General features: G+C 44.1%; 1 protein-coding gene across 1 annotated transcript in view; it reads right to left on the bottom strand.

The window, feature by feature from the left end:
- The window catches only part of DAP (death associated protein), a 76,542-nt gene that overhangs the window by 45,571 nt on the left and 5,963 nt on the right, over nucleotides 1-25,008 (bottom strand). The window contains exon 2 of the mRNA XM_010356610.2: nucleotides 17,860-17,956. Within this exon, the coding sequence (XP_010354912.1) occupies nucleotides 17,860-17,956 (97 nt within the window). The remainder of the gene's footprint in view (nucleotides 1-17,859; nucleotides 17,957-25,008) is intronic.

Genomic DNA, 25,008 nt, shown 5'->3' on the forward strand with positions numbered 1-25,008 from the left:
AATATTGCAGGGTATCAACAACACTTTTCCCACAAAGAGTGTAGGTTTCAAAAATGTCAAAACAATTCCCTCATGTCCACTTCCCACTGAAGGATAGCTGAAAGTTAACCCTAGCTACAGAGGTCATGCTCTGCTGTTCTGTAGGTAGGAATGTTAGATAAATGCAATGAATTCGTGTTCTTATAATCAAACAAACTTTATACCCAACCTCCATCTTTGAAAATAGGCTCCCATATCAGAATACGTGTATTTCTCCTCCACCATCTCAGCTTCCCTCCCCTTCATTTCCTACCTCCCACGACGTTCCCCCAAAAAGTAAACAGTAATTACTTCTCTTAATTTAGATTGGCCAAAATTGCCCTAAATTTCATTATCACTCTGAAACTGCAACAAAGGAATGCTCAACAGACGTCATTTATAATCTTCTTTATTCCTGACTTACCTAAATTCAAAGTGATCTAGTTAGAGGTTTTGCCAAATTCTTGGAATACCAAAGACATCCCCTATTCTCCAGTGTTCTTTCTTCAGTTGTCCTACCTAGAATGCCAGGACAACTACAGCCAACCACATTCTGACTAGCACACCAAACACTCTTGATCGTGCCTAGTTTTCAGGATCCTTAGCCTCAGGTTTGCCCGTACATCCTGAAGCCATGTCCAACAGCGATGCTACTCTGGTTCCCCTTAGCAGAAAATTCATCTTTACGGCGACCCCAAGTTAACAGTGGAGCGGAAGTGCTCGGACATCTGGGTGCTGCCAGAGCCTGCCTGGCGAGCTTCTGCATGCATTTGTGGGCCCACAAGGACACTGACTGCACAGCTGTGTCCTGGGGCAGCTACCCTAGCATCTGTCTTCATTTCCTTTTTCCACATGCATTCTGCAGAGGGCCTTGGCTACAATTAACGGTGGTTACAAAAATTCAATCAGGCTGTCCTCACGGGCGGTTTTCTCAGGAAATAAAGACCCCTCACTGCCCCTTGCCTTCTGTGCTTTCTTTGCAGCATTGCTAAGTCTACTTGCTACAGCTCATCTTCAGCTGTCCATATGCTTATCATGTGTTGTTCCCAGCGGCATGCCTGCCCTGTGAGAAGAGGGATTTTGTTTTGCTCACTAATGTGTCCCCACTGTGTAGAGAGTACCCAGCACAGACAAGGCACTTACGGACATCAGGGGAATAAGCAAATGCCCATGTGCAGTGAGTAGGTACTCAGATGTGCGTGCCAGGGAAAACAGCCAAGGGCTGCTGCTGAAAAAATTATGAGGACACGAAACCCTGTCCTATACAAATCTACTACAAGAGTGGGAGACCGAGAGCCCTGGCGGGGGGAATCTTTCTCTACTGAGAGCCCTGGCCGGGGGGAATCTTTCGCTACTGAGCCCTGGTTAGGCGGGAATCTTTCGCTACTGAGAGCTCTGGTTAGGCGGGAATCTTTTCTCTATGGAGAGTCCTGCGGGGGAAGGGAGGAATCTCTCCATAGCTTTGGCTGGTGCCAGTTGTACCTCAGAACCTGGACCTGGATTCTGATCTCTTGCTACCAGCCACATTGGCTTCAGATCCCAAGCCCTGTGCGAGGGTTCCTGAACCTCAATGCCCAGGCTCCAAGTCCTAACATTTGGCTCAGTGGTGCTCCCTGCACTTCATTCCTTTTCTGTACAGACCTGGGCCACCTCCTCATCCCCACTACTCCAGGAGACTTCCCGAGCCTGGCTTCTGCCCGGCCAAACTGCCTGTGGTGCTGGTCTTTGTGCCTGGCTTCCCAACCTCCATGCCACTGCAAACTGCACATCTAAGGCAACTGTAGCAATGTCTGACTTAGGGATAGTCAGATCACCCGATTCTGGCCAATGAGTTTGCTAGGGGGCTTCTGGCGAAGCTTTACTTCCTGCTAAAAAGAGATGAAAGAGGAGATGCCTGTTTCTTCCTCTCAATGCCACTTGTCTGGGTGTGAAGCATGGATCCGCTACAGCCAACCCCCTGCTAGCCTGTGGAGGCAGCTGCTCCAGGAGGAGGGCAGAGAGGTGGCCCTGGAAGAATCCCAGGGACCCACCTCTCCTGTGGTCAATCCCATCCTGAGACTTCTTCAAAGAGTCAATGTGTCCTTGCTGCCTGGGCCTGCAGCCTGGCTGCATGAGATGCCTCTCTCCCCAACCCTGAAGGGTCCTGACGTCCCTGAGGAGTTCAGCCATGGCCCTCCAGAAAGTCCTGTCACCACAGTGAGCTTCCACTTTCTCAGCGATGACAATGTGTGGGCTGAACCTAGCCATGGTTCCCAACTGTCAGGCATAAGGACTTCCTTTTTATTGAGGTAACATTCATAGAACATAAAATCCATTTTAACCATCTTAAACTGTACAATTTAGTGGCTTTTAATACATTCGCTACGTTATGCAACCACCACCACCATCTAATTCCAGAACTTTCATCATCCTCAAAAGCAATCGATACCCATTAAGCAGCCACTCACCATTCCCCTTTTTCTCCTCAGCCCCTGGCAACCAGTCATCTGCTGCCTGTGTCTACGCATTCGCTTATTCTGGATATTTCATATAAATGGCCTTGTTGAATATGTGGCCTGGTGTCTGGTTTCTTTTATGTAGCACAATGTTTTCAAAGTTCCTCTGTGACCGTACCATTAATCAACCACTCCATTCTTTGTATGAATATACCATATTTTGCTTCTCCACTCATCGGCTGATGAACATTTGGGCTGTTTCAATTTTCTGGCTATTGTGAATAATGATGGGATGAACATTCATGTATAAGCTTCTGTTTGAGCACTTGTTTTCAGTTCTCTTGAGTATATACCTAGGAAGGGAACTGCCAGGTCACGTGGAAATGCTGTTCAGCTTTCTGAGGCTCCACCAAACTGCTTACCACAGCAGCAAGGGCCTTGTTTTTTGTTTTAAAAATATTTTTATTATGGTTAAAAAACATATATCACAAAACTTACCATCTTCACCATTTTAAGTGTACAGCTTAGTAGTGTTAAGTAGATTTACACTGTTGTGAAACAGACCTCCAGAACTTTTTCATCTTGCAAATCTGATACTCTGTACACATTAAACACTAATCCACATTCCCCCTTCCCCCAGTCCCTGGTAAGCACCATTTTAACTTTCTGTATCTATGAGTCTGACTACTTTGGATACCGCACATACATAGAATCATGCAGTATTTTTCCTTTGGTAGCTGGTTTCTTTCACTTGGCATAATGACCTCCAGGTTCCCCCATGATGTGGCATATGACAGGATTTCACCCCTTTTTAAGGTTGAATAATATTCCTGTGTGTGTGCATGTGTGTGCACGTGTGCGTGTGTGTACCCTACATTTTGTTTCTCCATTCATCTGTTGATGCGCACGTGAGTCGCTTCCACCTCTTGGCTACTGTGAACAGTGCTGCTATGAGCACGGGTGTACAAATATCTCTTGGTGACCCTGTTGCTTTCAATTCTTTTGGATATATGCCAAGAAGAGGACAAGGGCTAATTTTTAACACAAAACACTTTGTGGATTGGTACCCAATATATGTTTCACTTTTGGTATCTAGATCCTTCTGGATCTTTAGCAAAATCTGACATCTCACCTCTCAAGGCCCCCACTTAGGAGCACCTGGATTAAGTGATCCTCAGGTTATGTCCAACTCTAAAGCTGCTGATTCTATGAGAATCCCTTGAGTAGAACACCATCCTTGATACTCTGGCCCATATTAATTCCACAGTAATGACTACAGTCCTGCCTTAGGTGATGTGCACAATCAAAAATCAAAGTAAACATCCTGCCTAGAGAGAAGGGAAAGCCCAACAGAACATGTGAGGATAAAGAATTTTCTTCCCCAACATGGCTACTACTGCATTCACCTTTTTTCACCAACTGGAAAATAAGAAGTAATCAAGTTAATTGACTATTTTATCTTCAGAGAATCAAAGTCCAAGATGATTATTACTGATTCACCAAGTGTTTTCTGAGTGCTATGCCTTCTGAGACAATTGAAGTCAACAGGGCTTATTTAGATAAAAAGGACTTAAAAACTTCAGGCCTAGTCATTTTAATGTAATAAACTCAATAAGGGCTCTTACTTTGATGTGGTTATTATTACATATTTCATTCTATAAAATCCAAGCACTGGAGAGTTGATTTAAATTCAGTTCATATGTTTATGTAATAAAACACTCCTGATAAATAGTGCAACCTTTTGAGTCACACCATAAAAACAAAAGAGCCGTCCGTTCCAACAGGCTGACTGCAGTGCAGATGCACAGAGCAGAGCCTGGAAGGGAGAACCGATCGCCCCATTTCCTTTCTTCCCTCCTCCCATCAGATTAAAAGAGCCCCGCCGGTGTAGATGGGAGTATGACAATCTTAGAAGGAGGCTGGGACTTGTGGAAGGAGAGACAGCAGGAAGGGGCCATTCGGAAGCTCATAAATCACACCTGGTTTCCACATCCGTTATGTAGCCAGATGTTGTACAAACACTGTCTCAAAGGCTATTACCAGCAGCCAGTGGCCCTGGAGGAAAGCCTGGCCGCCCGCACTTTCTTTCTCATCCCCAAATCTAAGGAGTTCAGCCAGGATCTCGTGACATATGGGTACCCATATGCTCCGTCCCTCCGTGGCGAGGCTTTGATTCACTGCCTGCCAGCCTCAAGCCTTTCTCTGGCGTCCACCTCCAGGAGAGGAATCAGGCTAGATTCACTGGGAATCCTGACAGTGCTATTACTCTGTGTTCATAGGGCGATTCTGGGCAAAACTCCTTAAAATGCTCACAGTGTAATTTCTACTGATCATGCTAAAATACACATATCCACAGGTGTTGGGAGAAATGTTTAATTTCTATTATATACAACAGCAAAAGTGGTATTGGGCCGTGATGAATTAATCTATGATTAAGGTAGTCCCTTGTGCTTAAGAAGGCAATTATTTAGCTGGGAAAATGAGCTAAACATGAAGATATATTCTATTTACATTTATTTTTTATCTAAAGAAACAAAATGAATTAAGCTCTGCCACTATTTACTATGTGGCCCCCAGGCAGACTGTCCCTCACCAGCCTCCTGGTCCTGAGAGCTCCCAGGGAAGCAGCGGGGCCGCCACCCACAGGCCTCCATGCCCTTCACTTGCTTTCAGTGTCTTCCAACATATCCATGACTCCATTTGGTTAACAGGGTAATGAGTTCAATTCTCTAGTATCATCCTGAATATATCCCAAGTGCCTCAAACTGTGCTCAGATGTTGAATTTAGAGTGAATTTAAGCTAACTTTTACAAAATGGACAAGTGGCTTAAACAAAATTCCTGAAAAAATAACCTCTGGAGGCTGAAGTTAATCCCAATACAAGCACAAGTGAACATAAGCAGAGAAGCACTCCTGCCTGTCGTCATTGATCTCCATGTTACAAATGTCAACGACCCAATCATATCTGACAAGAAGCAGCTCTCCCCTACAAAACCTAAAATTGCCTGGAAGCCCATTCGAAATTTAGATTTACATCCTGAATTATTAACGAAAAATCCCATCTCCAGGGTATCTGGACCTTGAGATTAGCTAATGATAGTACAAAGTCACTAGAAATAGCAAGACATTTAAAATATTGCTTATTTCATCTTTATCAAATATCTTACCATCCATTTTGTGTAGGTTTCATAACTTATCTAATGGCAGTGTAGTGCACATGTATACTTTTAAAATGAATATACATATATTGGGGATGCATGCAGAAAACATTTTTCTTAATTGATAGAGTGTGTGATCAAATTTGGGGCTACACCGCCGTACACAGCATGCCCCTGGTCAGGAAAGCAGGCTGCTGCAGTGCTCAGCATAGGCAACAGTAAACACTGGCAAAGGGGAAGAGAGAATCATTTAACATGTAAGCATCACAGTTAATAAATTACCGTGCTGTCTTTGCTGTTGGGATGCCCACAGAGCCAGGAACTGCTAGCTGATGCTTAGTGTCACAAGGTGCTGCTTGCTTGTCGTGGGTTCAATTTACGTTTCCCCAAGAAACACAGGTTGAGATCCTAGGCTCCAGTACTTAAGGGCATGACCTTATCTAGACAAAGTTGTTGCAGATGTAATTAGTTAAGAAGAGGTCATACTGGAGAAGGGTAGGCCCCTAATCCAATGGGGCAGGTGTCTTTATAAAAAGGGGAAGGTTGGTCACAGACAGGCACACAGGGAGAACGTCAGACAAAGGCAGCAGAGTGAGGCTGCCACCAGCCAAGCACTACCAGAAGCTGGGAGAACCCGCGACAGACCTTCCCCAGCGCCTGCAAAGGGAGTGTGGTCCTGCCGACATCTTGATCTCAAGCTTCTGGCCTCCACAACTATGAGACGCTACATTTCTGTTTTCAAACCATCCAGTTTGTGGAACTTTGTTATGGGAGCCCTAGGAAAACAAATGTGCTGCTTCTCGGAGGAGAGGAAGCCGGCCTGCCCGGAAGTTCTGCCCACTCTAACCTGGGTGGAGATGAGAGTGGGTCTGTCCTAATGGCAGATCTCGGTGCTGCCATTAGGGCAGCCTGCAGCCTCTGGAGAGGCTGCCAGGTGCCAGCTCTCCCTGGGCAGCCTCGCTCGCGCAGATGCCATCCTGCATGGGGCTTCACACGCAGCGGATGCTGCCAGCAGATTCGGCTGCCGTCAGGGGGTTTGAAGGCTTGTGCTTGTTCTGTCAACTTTCTGCTGCCCAAGTTGCCACAGGCAAAACGCTTACTTTTACCACTCCCCTGCTGGCACATAAACTGTGACACTTCAGCAATGCCCCATTTTGCCTACAGCCTTGGTCTCTGAGTCTCAGTCTGACAAACCCGACAGGAAGAGCTGCCCAACAGCAATGGGAATCTTCCTGATTCTCCTTCCCAGGGCAGATGGGCTATTTGTTACTATTTTATGCTGCCATGAAATCAGGACTGCTTTTTATTCTGGGCTCTTGCTGTGCCTTCCATACAGCTTCTCCCTGGAAGAGGCATCTCAGTCCATAAGCAGTGACAACCAGTTACCTCTCAAACAGATATTCCATGTCACTCAGGGCCCAGGCCATGTTGCGGCTCTGCCTTTGGCCAGGGCAGGGCTCTGTGGCCCATGGCACTCCAGCACCTGGGTCAGCTGCTGCTGGCAAGTGGTGGGCCCTGCCTGCCAGCACAGGGCACTCACAATATGGGAGCTGAGCCAGGTACGGTGGCTCATGCCTGTAAACCCAACACTTTGGGAGGCTGAGGCAGGCAATCAGCTGAGGTCAGGAGTTTGAAACCAGCCTGGCCAACACGGTGAGACCCCATCTCTACTAAAAGTACAATAATTACCCAAGCATGGCATGTAGCCTGTAATCCCAGCTACTCGGGAGGCTGAGGCAGGAGAATCACTTGAACCTGCGAGGTGGAGGTTGCAGTGAGCTGAGATCACGCCACTGCACTCCAGTTTGGGCAATAGAGCGAGACTGTCTCAATACAAACAAACAAACAAACAAACAAAAACTGGAGCTGACAGCTGGCTGGTGCTCAGCATCCCTGGTCTGCTGAAATCTCCACACACATCATAGAGAACAGGGACACGCCCCTTTTAAAAGGCAGCTCACAACTAGCCTGGATACAAAAGGTGACACTGGAACTTAAGGGTGATGTTGAAATTGGTTCATCAAACGGCTTAAAGTTCAAACATGCAAATCATGGCTCAAAGATAAAAATTTCCAGGCATACAGGCCTGAGATTTAAGCTGGCACATGGCTGGGCCATCTTTTAACTGAAGTTTAAAATTTTCTGTTTATTATCTTAACAATGATAATAATGAGAACCATTAAAAATTGCCATAGCTCACCATTTGGCATCTGCTATGGGTTGACTTGCGTCTTCCAAGAAAGGCATGTTGACATCCTAACTCCCAGCACTTCAGAATGTGAGCTTATGTGGAAATGGGATCTTTATTAATCCAGTTAAAATGAAGTCATCAGGATGGGTCCTAATCCAGTATGACCAGCGTCCTTATGAAAAGGGGAAATTTGGACACAGAGACATGCAAAGAGGAAAGACGATGTAAAGAGACACAGGGAGAAACCATGTAAAGGCACAGGACTGGAGTGACGCCATCTACAAGCCAGGGGATGCCAGAGATTGCTGGAAACCACCAGCAATGGAGCAGCATGGAACACATGCTTCCCACAGCTCTCAGAAGCCACCAACCTGCCAACACCTTGCTTTCAGCCTTCTAGACTCCAGAACTGAGATGACAAATGTGTTATTTGAAGCCACCCAGGTTGTGGCATTTTGTTAAGGCAGCCCTGGGAAATAAATACAGTATCTCTACAGTAGTCACTGTTTTAGGCAAGCATCATCAGTGAGTGCTCAAAGTAGCAGGCGAAAGTTTGATGAGAAACATGATACTCATAGAGTTGCAAAGTATTCCCCCGTGAGATACGTACGAATTACAAAGGGTAAAATAGTAAACTAATAGAGGAGAAACTTAGCAGATGCCATCTTAACTGAATGACCAAAGCTAGCATCACCAGCCATGAGATGGGGAGTGTCGTGTACCTCCTGATCCAATACACCAAGGAGGACAAGACCTCGCTTCGTGCGGTCCCTGCCCTGAAATCAGGACCTGAATTCAATCGTGGAGGCACATCAGAAAAACTGAACTGAGGAACTTCCTACAAAATAAATGACCTATGCTCTTCAAACATGTTAAGGTCATGAAAGATTTTAAAAAGCTGGACAACTGTTCTAGATTAAAGGCGACTAAAGAGATATCACTGAATGAAGGAATTATCCTGGACTGAAATTTGTGGCAGTAGTGGGAAACCGGGCCAAGTCTGAAGAGTCTGTAGATTAGGCAACACTACTGTTTCAATGTTAGTTTCCTGATTTTGATAATTATACAGTACTTGCTTTTAGTAAACATACACTAAAGTATTCCAGAGTAAAAGGGCTCTTCAGAAGAAAGTTCGTATAAACAGACAGATGTAGATTTAGACATATGTGAGGGTAAGAAATGGGAGGAGCAATGTAGTGAAATTCTACCATATGGGGTATATGGTAAGGGGTAGATGGGATCTTTTTAGTACTTTTTTTTTTTTTGGCAACTTTTCTGTATGTCTGAAATCATTTCAAAATAAAAAGTTTTAAAAATCCCCACAGATGTAATAACAGCTATCACTTAATATGTGACTGAGATGGTTGAGGTGTTTTTATATTTTGTCTAATTGACCAGTGAATTATAATCACATGAGGCAAATACTATGATTCCCACTGGCACTCTAGGCCTCACCCAGGACTAAGCAGAGACCCACCTTGGTTGGAAAGGGATGGGGGAATTGAAAGGCTCTAACCCACAAGGCTCAGCATACACACAGAGCCTGCTGAAGTCCAACGGCAGGGCAGGAAAATAGACACACCTTCGAGGCACTCATATCCTAAGCCACTACAAGTGGGAAGGTTATAATCCTACCTTCAATTAATTTGATGTTTGTGAAGTCTTCAGTCTAACTAAAGCAGAAACACAGCCCAGACCCAGTTCAATGATAAATACTAAATTCACACACACACACACACACACACACACACACACACACACACACACACGAATGGGTTTGAACAGAAAGGCATGCTGTTTTCTGGACTGATGTAAATATTATTTACTTCAGCTTCTAGAGTTATTTCTGTCTCTGTCATTCTTTTACACACCAGGTTTTACTTTAGTTAAAAATTAAAAGACCCTCAAAGAAGTGATGTGACCCATTGTAAAGGAACAGTTAACAGAACGAGGGACTAAGCCTGGATGTCAGACCCATCAGATGAAGATTTAAAATAACTGTGACAAATATGTGTGAAAAGACAGAAAATTTCAGCATGGAAATGGAAGCTATATATTTTTAAAAGCCAAATGGAAGTGGAAATGAAAAACGGGATATCAGAGATGAAGAATTCTTTCACTGGACTTATCACCACACTGGGCACGAGAGAAAGGAGTCAGGTTCAAAAGAAACCAGAGGAAAAAGGAGTCGGTGGCAGAGGGGAGAAAAACAGAGCATCTGAGGCCTGTGAACATATCAAATGGTTTTATACGGGGATAACTGGAGTTTCAAAAAAAGAAGAGAAAAATGAAGCAAAGAAATTTTTGAAAAGACAATGGTCAACAATTTTTCCAAGCTGATGACCCCAAATCATAGATCAAAAATACTCAGTGAAAGTAAGATACATACAAAGACAACCAAACTTGGTGCACCACAAACACACTGTTGAAAAACAGAAATAAAGAGAAAATCTTGAAAGTAACCATAGGTAAACAGAAACATTACGTACAGAGAAAAATGACAAGAATTATGGCTGACTTCTCACTGTACACAATGGAAGCCAGAAAAAATGGAATACCACCGTACCTGGCCGTGAAAACATCTTTCAAAAGTAAAAACAAAACAAAGACATTTTCAGAAAGACAAAACCTGGAAGAATTCATCTCCAGCAGACACTATCACAAATATTTTCAGAAAGAGAATAAAACAGATAGAAACCTGGTGGGAAGAAAGAAAGGACACCAGACAGAATGAACATTAGATGCACATAATGAATCTTTAAAAGATATTTCATATCTATCTTTCTTTAAACATCTTTAAAAGGCTACTCTTAAAAACAATGACAATATAAGTGGAAGTTGTAGTCAGTGGTGTGTTGGAGCTGACTGACACTGGTATGTAGAGCTGACTGTTCACATACATGCCTTCACAAGTCTATGTTTAGTGATGTCATGTTGTTAGTTTAAAATTGGCTGTAGCTGGGTGCGGTGGTTCACGCCTGTAATCCCAGCACTTTGAGAGGCTGAGGTAGGTGGATGGCTTGAGCTTGAGAATTTGAGACCAGCCTGGGCAATGTGGTGAGACCTGGTCTCTACAAAAAAAATTTAAAAATTAGCTGAGTGTGGTGGTGCACACCTCTAGTCCTAGCTACTTGGGAGGCAGAGATGGGAGGACTGCTTGAGCCCAGGAGGTTGAGGCTGCAGTGAGCCAGGATTATGCCATTGCAATCCAGCCTGAGTGGCAAGATGAGACCCTATCTCAAAAAAAAAAGCAGGTTGGTGGGGGGCGCTGTGGTAGGAGTATTCACACTATAAAAATAACAAATACTACAAATTGGGGCTTTTAACATTTTTTTCTTGGAGGGCCAGGAGTCAAGTAATCACCAGCACATTATTTTTTATAGTACTAGTAGAAGTATATGATAAAACACAAAGTGGGTAGAGTGGTAATTAGAAGTATACTGTTGTAAGTTTCTTAAGTTGTTTATAAAGTAGTAGACTAGTTTTTGAAGGCAGACTAAGTTAAAATGAGGGTTGGCAAAACTTTTCTATAAAGGGCGAGATAATAAGTTCAGTTCATCATTACTATTTATGTATTCCATTTTTGTAAACTTGCCTACTTGCTAAAATTTATTTGTAACCCCCAAATCAAACACACATTGCACCTTCATGGTCACTCACAGACACAGGCAGAGCAGCGAAGGCTTTTTACAGTATTTTTTGTGACAATCAACCTGCATTTTCCCAGTTGAGGCTGAAGGTGGTGCTCTGCCTTGTTTCTGTTTTCATACTGTACACAATGTGCTTCTCATGGCTTCCATGGTAAAGACACTCTTTTCATTTTGTTTTGTAATTAACCAATATATTGGGGAAGATACTTTGAGACTATGCAAATATCCTGTTGACTACATAAATATCGTGTTTTTCCTCAAACTTTTACCCATTAATTCTGACATCCATCAGTGGATCTTGTCTACAACAATTACTGTGCTGTCTGCCTCCTGGTGATATTCTAGTTACCTCCTTTCTTACACATTAAGTTCACTAAGGAGTTCTTCTATAAAAAATAGCTATCCGTTCTCCTGGCTTATTAATTCAATTATTTATATCAGTATGGACTCATGAATATTTATTTTACCGTATCGGTTAAAATCTAACACTATCGGCCAGGCCTGGTGGCTCATGCCTGTAATCCCAGCACTTTGGCAGGCTAAAGCAGGTGGATCACAAGGTCAGGAGTTTGAGACCAGCCTAGCCAACATGGTGAAACCCTGTCTCTAATAAAAATACAAAAAAAATTAGCTGGACGTGATGGCGGGTGCCTGTAATCCCAAATACTCAGAGGAGAATCCCTTGAAACTGGAAGGCAGAGGTTGCAGTGAGCTGAGATCACACCACTGCACTCCAGCATGGGCAACAAGAGTGAAACTCCATCTCAAAAAAAAAAAAAAAAAAAAAAAAAAAAAAAAACAACGAATACTATGACTTTGCTACAAATTATTCCAGCTAAGGCCATAAGGAGATCCTTCAGCTGGGCTTCTGTAACATTCTGCCCTGCCCCAAACCTTTCTGGAGAACTTCCTTATGTTCTGGCACTACAGTGTATTCCAGGCTCATCTAGTATTTTTCCTGTCGTGGCCTGGAATCAACTACTTCTCTAAGAAACCCTTGTTCCTCTGACTGGGGAATGGTGTTTAGACACCACAATCTGGGCCCCAGGGATGCTTATGGCTGCATGGGTGTCAGTTCTTCAGGCCCTCTCAGTGAACAAAGCTAGGAAATACAGGTATGACACTAACCCTCTCATCCATATTCATTTCTGTATATCTGTATAGGTATGTTTGTATCTACCATCCATCCATCCATCCATCCATCCATCCATCCATCCATCCATCCATCCAAACCATATGTTCATACAAATACTTCCAGTTCCCATCCAACAGCACCAAGTTCATTTCAATCTTCTCCCTTTCCTATTTGTAACCTCTTTCTCTGACAGTGAGGAACTTGGCTCTTTGTTTGTTGAATCCTAGTATTTACATAAGGCAATTTCAGAATTGCTAAACCATGCCCTTTAAGAAGCCTGTTTACTAACTGAAATACAGCATTTATGCATAGTTCTTTATTGTCTTTGGCCTTATAGTAACCACTCAAAGATGTTGTTTTCCAAAGTGACTTAGGTAACTCCCCACTCCCCTCAATTTGGTTATATCAAGCAATTGCATTTCCCACTCCCTTCAATCCATCAGTGCTTGTATGCCATTTTGGGTCCCTCCCACCTCTTGGTTGATGTGAATTGCTGGCTTCCTTGTCAGGTATGTAAAACAGTGACATGGTTCTAGGTCAGGACTATGCAAAAAGCCAAGCTCAGGGAAGAACTGTTCCTTATTCCCCATTCCAGTTTCTCCCATCCTTCCACCCCTTTCCCATCCACCACTTGTCAGTGACCAAACCTGTTCTTTTCTGGTTTACCCCTTCTGTTACCCATTCCTTCTTAATATCTTGTACCAAGCCCAGTTCATGGCAGAATGTCAGTAAATGTTTGACATTCAACTGTTTTCTGAACTCTGACTCCTGACGTCCATTCTATGCCTGCGATCTCTCCTTTACATAACGAAACTGGCTACTTCATCTTATGACACTCAGCAAAAGGCTTGAAAACCACCACTTTCCTTAACTGGGTCAGCTCTGAGATAGAACCAAGCAGCCACACAGGGAAGTATTAGCTAATAATAATGGCTATTACTCTTCCTGGACATGAAGAGCCACCAGTAACTAGAACCCAGGTTGATGAAAATTCTTTGGCAGCATTTTCACATTTTGGCTCTTTTTTTTTTTTTTTTAACACAGCATCTCAAAACAACTTGGGAGCATAAGAAATTATGTTCAAGTCTGTGGAAAACTACAAGATTCAAGGGAATAAGAGTTGCATAAACAATTGCAAGAAAAATAACTACTAGTAAAAGTTGCAGGGTTTTTTTTTTTTTCCTGTCAATACAATAACATCTTTAATCTTCCATTTGTCCCTTTTCTCTGTAATCAGTACTTGATTTTCCAATTAATGGGGAAGGAAGCCACCAGAGATGAGTCAGTAAATTTAAAACTAGTCTTAAATGTCTGGCAAGGAAAAGAAAGTGTTGCAAATGTACATCTACGGCTAAGGAGGAAACTGGCATTTGGTGTTAGGTACTCATTTTCATATCTAAACAACACTGGGATCAAAATTAAAAAATATAAAACTTTAGGATCAGGGTAATGTGGATAGGAAAGTCACATGCCCTAAGACATTTCCAAGAGGATAATTGTTTTATATATTCTGCAAGTAAGTAGGCTTTTCCATACCTAAAGTAAAACCAGCCCAGCCCCCTGAAACCTTATTGTAAAGTGATAATTAGAGCATCTACTGATGGTGAGGCATGAAAAGGGTAGGATTATGGGTTTCAGGAGCATAGACAAGGTTATGGGCAACCCCAGAATCAGTAAGTTTCATTTACAGAGAGATCAGGATTGTAGTCTATGTGGATCCAGGGACTTATGTGACATGTCAGGGGCAAGGGCTTCCAAATCAAGACAGACTCAAGGCTAAACCCTGGCCAGGCCAATGACTGATTACATATCATTAGGTTGGAAACCTCCATAAACTTTGCTTTCCTCATCTCTATAGTGGGCACAGTAATACCAACTTATGGGTGCAGTGAGTATTAAACCCAATGTGAAGCACTTAGCAAGTGCCCAGCACAAAACAAGAGCTCAATGGGTAAGCAAAGCCTTGTGGAGGAGCGTAGGGAATCTGGAAACTGCCACCAGCACTGGAATGCTGGCACTGCCACTTACTTACCGTGTGCCCTTGGAAAAGTCACTTCACTCTCAGAACTGTTGAAGAGGGAGTAGTAATTCAGAATGGGAGTAATGGCCAATAATAACCAGCTCTGAGACAGGGATGATAACAAAGTGAGTAGTAGCACAGACCAAATGAATTAATATGAACAGAGCAGTTAGAACAGGGCCAAGCTCACTGCACTCTGTACGAATGAGTGATGATGATTATTAATTACGATTATGCAATCAGCCCACCAGAGAAATGGGGAGTGGGAGTGCACGGTGGTAAAAGTAAACTATTACACAGAGTACCAGGCCTGGTGGAGTGTGTTAGAAAGGGCTATTTTGGCACCTTACATCAATAGCTGAAGAGTATACACAGGCTTACCCCATTCTGTAAATGCTGTGTCAAGTTGTTTAACCCACAGCAGTAAACAGCCAAGCCAAAGTCAAGAGGACAAGTGCTAACACACTCATCAGGAATGTATCCTAGCAATTTGGCTGCAGGGAACAATATCAACAAAAGCCTTGCTCATGTGCTTTGCAAACCATACCCTGCAGTTCCGCCTGCTTCAAAATATCTGGTTCTCTAGAGATAGAGAATAAATCTTTAAGGTAAATAAGATGCTACAATCTACAGTGCTGGGGTGCTCCATCTTTTCTCTTCAACCGTTCATCCTCTGGCTTATTTATTTAAATTGCTCATCTTCTAGAAAAGCTGCATTTCAACTCACGAAAAAAATCAATACAAAGAAAACTAGTGGGCTGTTCTGTCCTTATTTCTAAACTTGCTAATAAATTGCTATCTCTCATTGTATTGACACTGTGTTAGGCAGGGAACTAGCTGTTGGGACCTTACTCCACTTAAACTCACCAAGAAAAGCATGTGTTTCATTAACTTTCCAGGACTCTTTCTTCTAGGCAAGGCGTTATCTCTTGCCCTCGTTCTTCCTTAGGGAAACAGGTGGTTCTGAAGAAGGGCAACAACACCCCAGGTTTCTTAGAGGGAAATTACTACAAGCTTACACACTCTTAGCCTCAATTCCCAAACTCGGAATTGAGAATGCTCGGAAAATGGAAGGTTTCCTAATAACTTATACTGAGGCAAAACTTAACCTGAAGTGACATGACTCCCTAAATTTAAAAATGTTATCTAATTCAGTTTGAACATCACATACAGATTAAAACATGCTGCCTGAGACCCCACTGGGGGTGCTATGTGGTACGTGCAAGGTTTTATTCTCCTAAAAGCAGTATTATCCTCCTAAACCCCCAAATTTCTCCATTCCAAAATAAGCCGGGCCGCAAGTCTTTCAGATATACAACTGTGAACTTACAGGAGAGTTGCTGATGCTATTATGTTCCAAACACAGCTTTGTGAACACGGTCAATGAGAAAAATAATTCTAGTGTTTTCTTTTTTTTTTTTTTTTTTTTTTGTGAGATGGGAGTTTCTTTCTGTTGCCGCAGCTGGAGTGCAGTGGCATGATCTTGGCTCACTGTAATCTCCGCCTCCCGGGTTCAGGTGATTCTCCTGCCTCAGTCTCTTGAGTAGCTGGGATTACAGGTACATGTCACCACACCTGACTGATTTTTGTATTTTTAGTAGAGACGGGGTTTCCCCATGTTGGCCAGGCTGGTCTCGCACCCCTGACCTCAAGTGATCCACCCACCTCGGCCTTCCAAAGTGCTGGGATTACTGGCGTGAGCCACCATGCCCGGAAAATTCTAGCACTTTCTTTAAACTGCCTTCTTTTAAAACCAGAACTGGGACTGAATCTTTACACTGCTAATCTCATGATTTAAAATGGACAATAATCACTAATAATCACTCAGAAACGTCACCCAAAATGCTGTCCTTCCCTCACATGGCCGCTCCATAACTCATACTGTCTGAGGTTTTATAGACAATACTCAATGGGGAAGGCTACTTAGAAGCAGACAGGCAGGGTTACCAAGAACATGCACCACTTCCTCATGTGGGTGCCTGCTCTTGGCAAGTACCCATTTGGAAGCCCAGCCCGCTGAGCACTGCATGAGAACTGGGTTGAAATTCCTGCTCCATTACCTAGCAAGATACATGATACGGGCAAGCTGATACCCTCTTTGGGGTTCTTTTTCCTCGTGCACAAACTGGGGAGAATACCACCTACTATTCAGGATGGCTGGAATGAAACGAAATAAAAGCATGCACCTAATCCGCAGGAATCAAGGTTAGCTTCTTTCCACAGCCTCTTTCCCTTTCCACACCCTCTCCTCTTCTGGCCGAGACATCATCTGGAGACAAGCTATAAGTAGAGCTTAGCTTAGTGCTTTCTTCTATGTGGATGAGCTCCTGCAGAGGTGTGTTAGTGGTGCCTGTTTCCGTATTGCAAAGTCGAGGGAAATGGATTCCTTTCAAGCTCCCTGAACCCAACTGGAAATCTGAACCTTTAAGGAAAATAGGTGTCGAGCGGGGAGGAGGGGTCTGCAAGGAGACCCCTGTGCTGGCCCCAGGAGGGGTGGGAGCAGAGGTATCATATAAGGACACCCAGTCCTCATAAGGGCATGGCCTTGTAATTCTAGATCTGGCTGATGATCCGAGGGAGGAAATGCTTTAACCATTCTTAAATCAGAAGTTTTTGCCCTGGTTCCACAGACAGACAGGTCCACCCCTGAGGTTCAACCAGTGTGGCAATTCTCAAGGGTCTCCATGTGATTTCAGTATGGAAGCCTAAGTTGCAAACTACTGCCCAGAAATTGTTAGTATTTGTTTCTCTGGAATGACAACAGAAACCTGGAGCACAAAAGACTCACAGGTGCAAGAATTTGTCTACTTTGCCCACTCTGGTGGTCTAGCCTTGGGGAGAGGGTGGCGGGCAGCTGTGTCCACCATCAGAAAACGAAGGGGCCACAGGCAGTTGCTCCTGCTTGGCTTGGCTTGCCCTGGCTTCCAGGAAGGAAGGCACACTGGCTAAACCCAGGCACCTGGGCAGGTGGAGGTAGGTCTCTAACTGCACAGACAGACGGGGCACCAGCCCTGATGTGGGGTGGGGAACAGGGTGGGCTCGTGGGAACTGGTCAGGGAAGAGGACCTCTAGGGGCTCTATTTCTCCCCTGAGAAAAAGCCCCCTCCTCCCTGATTAGGAAGGGAAATATACACAGAACAGGGCCCCCACATAGCCCAGGAGTTATCAGAATCATAGAACAGAGAACAAATGTTAATGTTTAACCGAATAGGGTTTTTGGGAAACATGCTCAAGTCACCAGCATCGTCCCACCTGGGGCTTTCCCATTCCTGGTCATCCTTGTCTTTCTCTTCTTTGGCGTCTCCAGTATGTGGATGTTTCTGCACAATTCGCATTCCACCAGCTTTCACTGAAATGAAAACAGAAAGAGTGGGATTAATGTGGAAATGGGGCTGCCTGTGGATCAGGGGGACCAGTTGGAAAGGTTTTGGTTGCTCAATGGCCACAAGTTAGTCTGGATAATCTGGCAATTACAATGATTAACTAGGGAAGGTCAAGGCTGTCGGGGTAAATTCAAAATGATACAGCACTCAACATAATCTCTCACTATAGATCTGCTCAGAAACTTTCCAAGGCTCTTGCTTTTCTATTTGGTCACCTTTCAAGTATTTTGTAAGAGCAGCAGTGTAACCAGGGCACAAACTACACAAAGAGCATGGCTGCTGCTTTCAGTTCTCCACAGCCTCAACACAAGGACTCACCTCAACCCTCCCCTCTGAAATTTACCTTCTCAAATATCGAAGATGTTTTTGATGGGGTGATATGGTGATGGGTGACATGGGACAGCTACTGTGCCTTCACAGAGCCCAGGCAATTGGCAACAAAACTTCTGCTGCAGCTTTACCCAAACTGTGCTATGAAAGCCTACCGCTGGCCGATGTTAACTTAGTTTTAAAAAACAGCTTTATAGATATGTAAGTCATGTAGAATACAATTCACTCATTTAACTGGTATAATTCAATGGCTTTGAGCGCATTCAGAATTGTACAACCATTGCCATAATCAATTTTAGGAGATTTTCATCACCCCAAACAGAAACCCCACACCCATGAACAGTCACCCTCCATTCCACCCCTCCCAACTCCGGGCAGCCAGTCACCCGCCACATGCTTATTCTGGACATTTGATGTAAGTGGAATTATAAAATATGTGGCCTTTGGTGACTAGCTCCGTGCACTTAGCGTATTTTCCAGGTTCCTCCATGTTATAGCACATGTAAGTATCTCATTCCTCTTCTTGTCAAATAATATTCTATTGCATGGATACATCACATTGTATCTCTCCACTTGTCAATTAGACATTTGTGTTGTTTCTACTTTTTTGGCTATTATGAACAATGCAGCTATGAAGAACCTATACATAAGTTTTTGTATGGACATATGTTTTCATTTCCCTGAGTATATACCGAGAAGTGGAACTGCCAGGCCACATGGTAACTCTGAATTTATCCTTCTGAAAACCACCAAGCTCTCTTCCAAAGCCTCCACACTATTTCACATTCCCACCAGTGTGTGGGTTCCAATTCTCCACATGTTCCCAACACCTGCTATTGTGTGTCTTTTTAATTATAGCCATCCTAATGGGTGTGATGTGGTCTCTTATTGTGGTTTGATTTGCAATTCCTTTATGGCTAATATGTTAATACTGTGTTGTAATGGGTAGGGTGATGTAGGATCTAGTAAGAGTGGGAAATGCTAGGTTGAACAAAATTAAATAGGTTTCCCCAAGAGAGAACTTCTTGGCCCTTAGTGTGCTACCCTGCATGAGGAAGACTTACGGCAGGCATAGAGCATGCCAGCTCTCCCCAGCCTATCTGACCACACACTTTTTTTTTTGGTATAATACCAGTTATCCTCCATCAAGACTACAGTGTTCCATGGAACAGAATTTGGAAATGCTGGCTGGCCCTATATCCAAAAAGCCTGCCTCACATGGTAGCCACCAGCATGTGTTTTGGGGTCAGCACGTTCCTCCACGCCCTTAGCTATGTGGTCTCAGACTAGGGTCTCAGATTCTCAAAGATTCCCTGCTTCATCTGCAGAAAGGAGATAAACTTCCTCAGACTGTTGAGAGAGAGGTGTTCGGGAGAGTGGGGTGCTGGCTAGAAAGCAGGGCCGTTTTCCTTGCGGTCATTGGCCCCCCAGGCTCTGGGTGCAGGCCTTACTGAGCTTTACCCTTCAAGTCTCCGCCACAAGATGGCTAACATCATGATACAGTCAACTTGCCACACCATGTCCTCTGGCATTTTAAATTGGGGTGGACCCTGCTGAGTCACGAAAGTCCAGGCCAAGTTTCTTTATGCTGCTGATGAATGGGAAGGAGAATGGGAGAGGCAGCCTGGGGCTTACATGCTTCAGGTTTACTGGTCTTCAATTTCCCTGGGAGACTTCGTCAGCCCCTGACTGGAGGGAGATGGTGACATTTGCTCCCAGGACCAGCATTGCCCCAGCAGCTGTTAGAAAAGGGCAAAAGAGAGCAAGGAAAATGAAGAACTGTGTTTAAACCATTCCTCTGCTGGCTTGGGTTCAGAACTAACATCTCCCTGCTGCCCGCACCTCTTATCAACAGAGAGGAGATTCTACTTGGGGCAGAAGGAAACAGAATCCTGCTCAGTAATTCTCTCAAAAATATGCTCTATATCCCATCAATTGATTTTTAATCATTGTATTTTTCATTCCTAGAGCTTTTGTCTCAAATTCACTAAGTCTGTATTTGATGGGGTCTTATTCTTTTCTTTTGTGTTCCTTTATATAATCATTTTAGTTGTATATCCAATTATTTGATTTTCTAAAGTCCTCTGGAGTCTAATCCTGCTGTCTGTTTTTGTCTGTGGATTCTTGCTCTTGTCCTGGGAGACTGTGGAGGAGGAACCTGTCTTCACTGGGCTTTACCAGTAAGGATCTTATGGGGCCTGTGATGCAGACAGCAACCCTCTGGGGAGATGCTACATGTGTTTTTGTCAAGTCAGGAGTATGGGTGTCTGAAAATCCTTTTCAAGGCAGATTTCTCAGAAGACAAATTGCCAAACAGTGCAAATATGAACTGAACTCATGTAAAAGCAAACCTTTGTTTGCAAATTCTCAAGGAAACTTCTGTCCCCATGTGGAGCCCAGGCTGACACAGCCCGGCTTCCTGGCCCTCCCAGGGCCACTGGGCAGGTTTCCCTCTTCCACCCTGTCCCCAGGGGTGTGGCCTCTGAGCATCCAGCCTTGGCTATTCCCTGCCTCCTGTGGGCCCACCTCTCATGCTAAAGGTCTGAATTTCAGTTCCTTCTTTGTTTTGGGTTTCTAGGAATTCCTTTCAAGGTCAATTTTTTTTTTAAAAAAGCGAAAAGCCAAAGACAAAACAGAAGAGACCTACCATTTGCAGGCAGCTTTTTAATCTAAGATTTCCCAGCCTATGTAGTTGGCCTCCCAATCAGAAATGGAGACTGAAAATACAATTATCTACACCTTAGGGTCATTTTCCACTCTCTTGAAGCATAGGATCTCGGAGTTATGAATGTTTTGGGCCCAAGGAAGAGCTTAGAAGAACTGTCTCACTAAATGCTCTTTAAAAATTAATTTTCCTCCCCGCTCTATCCCACCTCTTTCCCATGCTCATCAGAAATTGATGAAAGATGCTATTACGGGCTGAATAGTATACCCCCAAAATTCATAGGTTGGAGTCCTGACATACCCTTAAATTGCAATTGTATTTGGACAGAGGGTCTTTAAAAGATAATCAAGTTAAAATAAGGAATTGAGGTAGGGCTCTAATATAATAGAAACGGTGTCTTTATAAGAGAAAGAGACACCAGGGATGTGCACACACAAAGAAATGGCCTGTGAGGTAACAGCAAGAAAGTGCCGTCTGCAAGACCAGGAGAGAGGCCTCAGGAGAAAGCAGGGCTGCCGACACCTTGATCGTGGACTTCGGACTCCCAAGCTGGGAGAAATAAATGTCTGTGGTTTAAGCCACCCAGTCTGTGGTATTTTGTTAAGGCAGGATGAACCAATAATACAGATGCCCATTTAAAAATGATCTCTGAATCTTTTCAACTTGGCACACGTGAAACTTTTAAACTGTAACTCACAGATGTGTTCATAAAGTAAAAATAAAAAGAGCTGTGCAACTAACTACAAAGAAAACTAATGATGAATGTCAAGGTGACATTTGAAATGATCAAGTCTTCCGCAGCTCCTGCAGAGCAGCCTGTCCACTCCTCCACTGAAATAAGCACACAATGTCAGGGCTCAGTCACCCAGCATTAGCACTTGCATTTAATCTAGTTTCTAAAAACAATTAACTTCATTAATCCCTCTCAGTATGTTTGGTGATTAATGTAGCAATAAAAAGTGGCAATAATCATAATAATAACTCAAAGCTGAGACAGGTTCATTTTAACTTGCAATACTGCCAAAAAATATGACAGCACATATTTATTGTGATTGTTGCATCACTGTCTCTAGAATTCTTCATTTGTAAAACTACAAAAGCAGAATTACTTTTGCAGAAATCTTTGCAGAATGATTTGCAAATCAGTATTTTTAGGAGAAACAGAAAAACCTTAGATTTTTGTTGTGGTGGTGGTTGTTATTCAGATGAGAGCTTCAAATGTAAAGAATAAGCTTCCTCTTAGCAGAAGTGCTGTGCAGCGGCTAATAACACAGATGCTGGAGCTAGAACCTTGGGTTCAAATCCCAGCTTTGCCTGTGTGTGCATGTGCCTGTGCATAAGTGTGTGCACATGTGTGCCTACGTATGTGCTTGTGTGTGTGTGTGGCTGTGTGTGGGCAAGTTGCTGAAGCTCTCTGTGCCTCAGGGTCTTCCACCTATGACGAAAGGGTGACAATGTTCCCCTCTCTCAGGGCCAACTGAGGATTACATGAGTTAGCACACATGAAATGCCTCCAACAGGGCCTGGCACACAGGATGTGCTCCACTGTTAGCTAGTCTTATTAAATGGGTTTTTAATTTAACATTTAGTACTTAGAGAGGCCTCTAGAGTCCTCAAATCATTGGTGCTTTTCCAGTTCTTCACCTTCTCTTCACAGCAGTTCCTTAAAGAGCACTGCCCTATGGGTTGCTGGGGAATGAAGGCCATGCCCTGTAAAGCAACTGCCCACCATGGTGCTGATCACCACCAGGACCTCTGCCATTACATCAGCACCTAAGTGAGGAATATTCTGGAGAATCACAGATCCAACTTCTGCTCTTCATCACCACTCTGTGACAGGCACTGCTCTAACCACGTGGAGTCCACGCATCTTTCCACTGTACAGCAGCCCCACGGAGTAGATCCTGAGGCAGGGAGAAGGGGAAGCCAGTGGCCCCAAATCGCACAGCTGGCAAGTGGCAGACTGGGTTCCACCCTTAATCATAGGTAAGCCTTTCCTTCCTCAGACTCCTTCCAGGAAATACAGCACCATGGCTTCTGAGAGTAACTCAAAGGAATGGCCTACAGATAGGGCCAGGTTATTACACTACCTAGATAAGGAAAGGTGAGTTTGAAATGAAAAGCTCTCTACAGAGCAGCTGCCCGCCCAAATGGGAAGGGGAGTGGAGGAAGCTTTACCCATGGTCACATCTGGGAGGTAAGCAAACACCAGGGAAGCAAATGACTACATGGGACCCTGGGCCAAGCATCCATCCTCAGGTGTCAGGATGGCTGGCTGTAAGACAGAGTCACTGGTGGCTTGCTATCTGCTAGTGCTCAATAGCAGATAGCAAGAAAATGGCAATAGCAAATAGCAAGAAAATAGCTAGAAAATGCTATTGCGGGAAGAAAAAAGGGGATATACCGGAAGAGTCCCATGAACCAGGGAGCAGTTTACAGTGGGGGGCTAGGAAGCGCTGTTAATTCACACAAATGTCCCAAAAGCATTCACTGCAGGTACTGGAGCATGACACACAAGTATATGCTACCTTTGTTCTTGCCTGAGAAGAGCTATTGAAATATTATTCAAACGAAGCTCTTCTACCTAAAAGAAGAGATGAAAGGTTCTGAGGACTGTTCTGGTGGAAAGAACAAAACAAAACAGAAAACCACCACTGCTGCAGGTTATGATTAAACCACAGGATTTTAGGTAGAGCAATGTATTGGCAGGTAAGCAAAGGGGTTGGTGAGATTAGGTGGGTAGAACTTCCCAATGCGAACAGAGCAAGAGACTATGGCCTATCTTAGTTAAGAAAAATGACTCCACCAGGAGAGAGGAAAGTCACTGGCAAGTGGAGACTCACATTTATGGAAGCCCATGCACCTGAAAGTGGGAACCCTAAAAAATGGAGAGGATAAAGGGGTGAGAGGCGGTAAGAACGTACGCAGAGAGTGAGTGCTGACAGTCTGGCCCAGTAACAGATACAAGTTATTGAAGACCCCAATGAGACCCTTGCCCCCAGACCAAATGGGGCCCTTACAGGAGCTTTCACGTGTGCACATATAAGCTAGAAGTAATGGTTTGTGCTAAAAAATGAGCCAGAGCCCCAGATACATTCCTGAATTTGCACTCTTGTTGGCTTCATATTGCTATTTATTCTGTGCTCAGAATCATAGACTGAAGGTGAGAAGGCTCTTAAATTACGTGGAGCAACCCCGTTAAAGAATGAAGTTCAGAGACATAGTGGGACTCCCCTGGGCCACGGAGCTTTGACTCTGAAGTAGTAATGCCTGACTCCATCTTCCACAGCAGTGTGTGTTCCATCCATGACATGGTTTTTGACCCAAAGGACAAATTCAGTACTGACTGGGCCAGGATGGGCACCCTGCTGGACAGCTGACTGGGCCCCTTTCAAGCTGGGAGGTACATGGAGCAGCTACATGTATATCCCTGAGTATAGGGAGGCTGATTTCAGAAAGTTTAGGGGAAAGTAGGATCTGCTGCCTGGACGTGCTTTGGAAAAGCTGGCATTGGGAGTTGGTTGAGGCAAGGACTAGTCAGGTGTTCACCAGTCTCACTCCCAGCTTCCCCGTAGTTGGATTGGGGGCATCAAACTGAGTCCTGCCCAATAGTATGGGGAAAAGTGACTTTGGTGGGCAGCATCATGACATCATGTCCCCCTACTCTGGAACCTGTAAGTGTGCTGGGCTACATGGCCAGGGGAAATGAAGGTTGTAGATGGAATTACGGTTGCTAATCAGCTGACCTTAAGCTGAGGAAGAAAGAAGGGAAACTGCTATTCTGTGCTTAGAATCACAGACTGTGAAGGTGAGGAGATTATTCTGGATTACCCAGATGGGCCCATGTAATCTCAAGGGTCTCTAAATGTGAAAGAGGGAGGCAGAAGAATCAGGGATCCGAGTGTGCAATGTGAGGATGTGACTGGTCATTGCTGCCTTTGAAGAAGCTTTCCTTGGCTTGTGGAGGAAGGGGCCATGAACCAAGGAAAGTAGGTGGCCTCTAGAAGTTGGAAAAGGCAAGAA

This window comes from Rhinopithecus roxellana, chromosome 3, assembly GCF_007565055.1.
Source record: "Rhinopithecus roxellana isolate Shanxi Qingling chromosome 3, ASM756505v1, whole genome shotgun sequence".
Lineage (NCBI taxonomy): Eukaryota > Metazoa > Chordata > Mammalia > Primates > Cercopithecidae > Rhinopithecus > Rhinopithecus roxellana.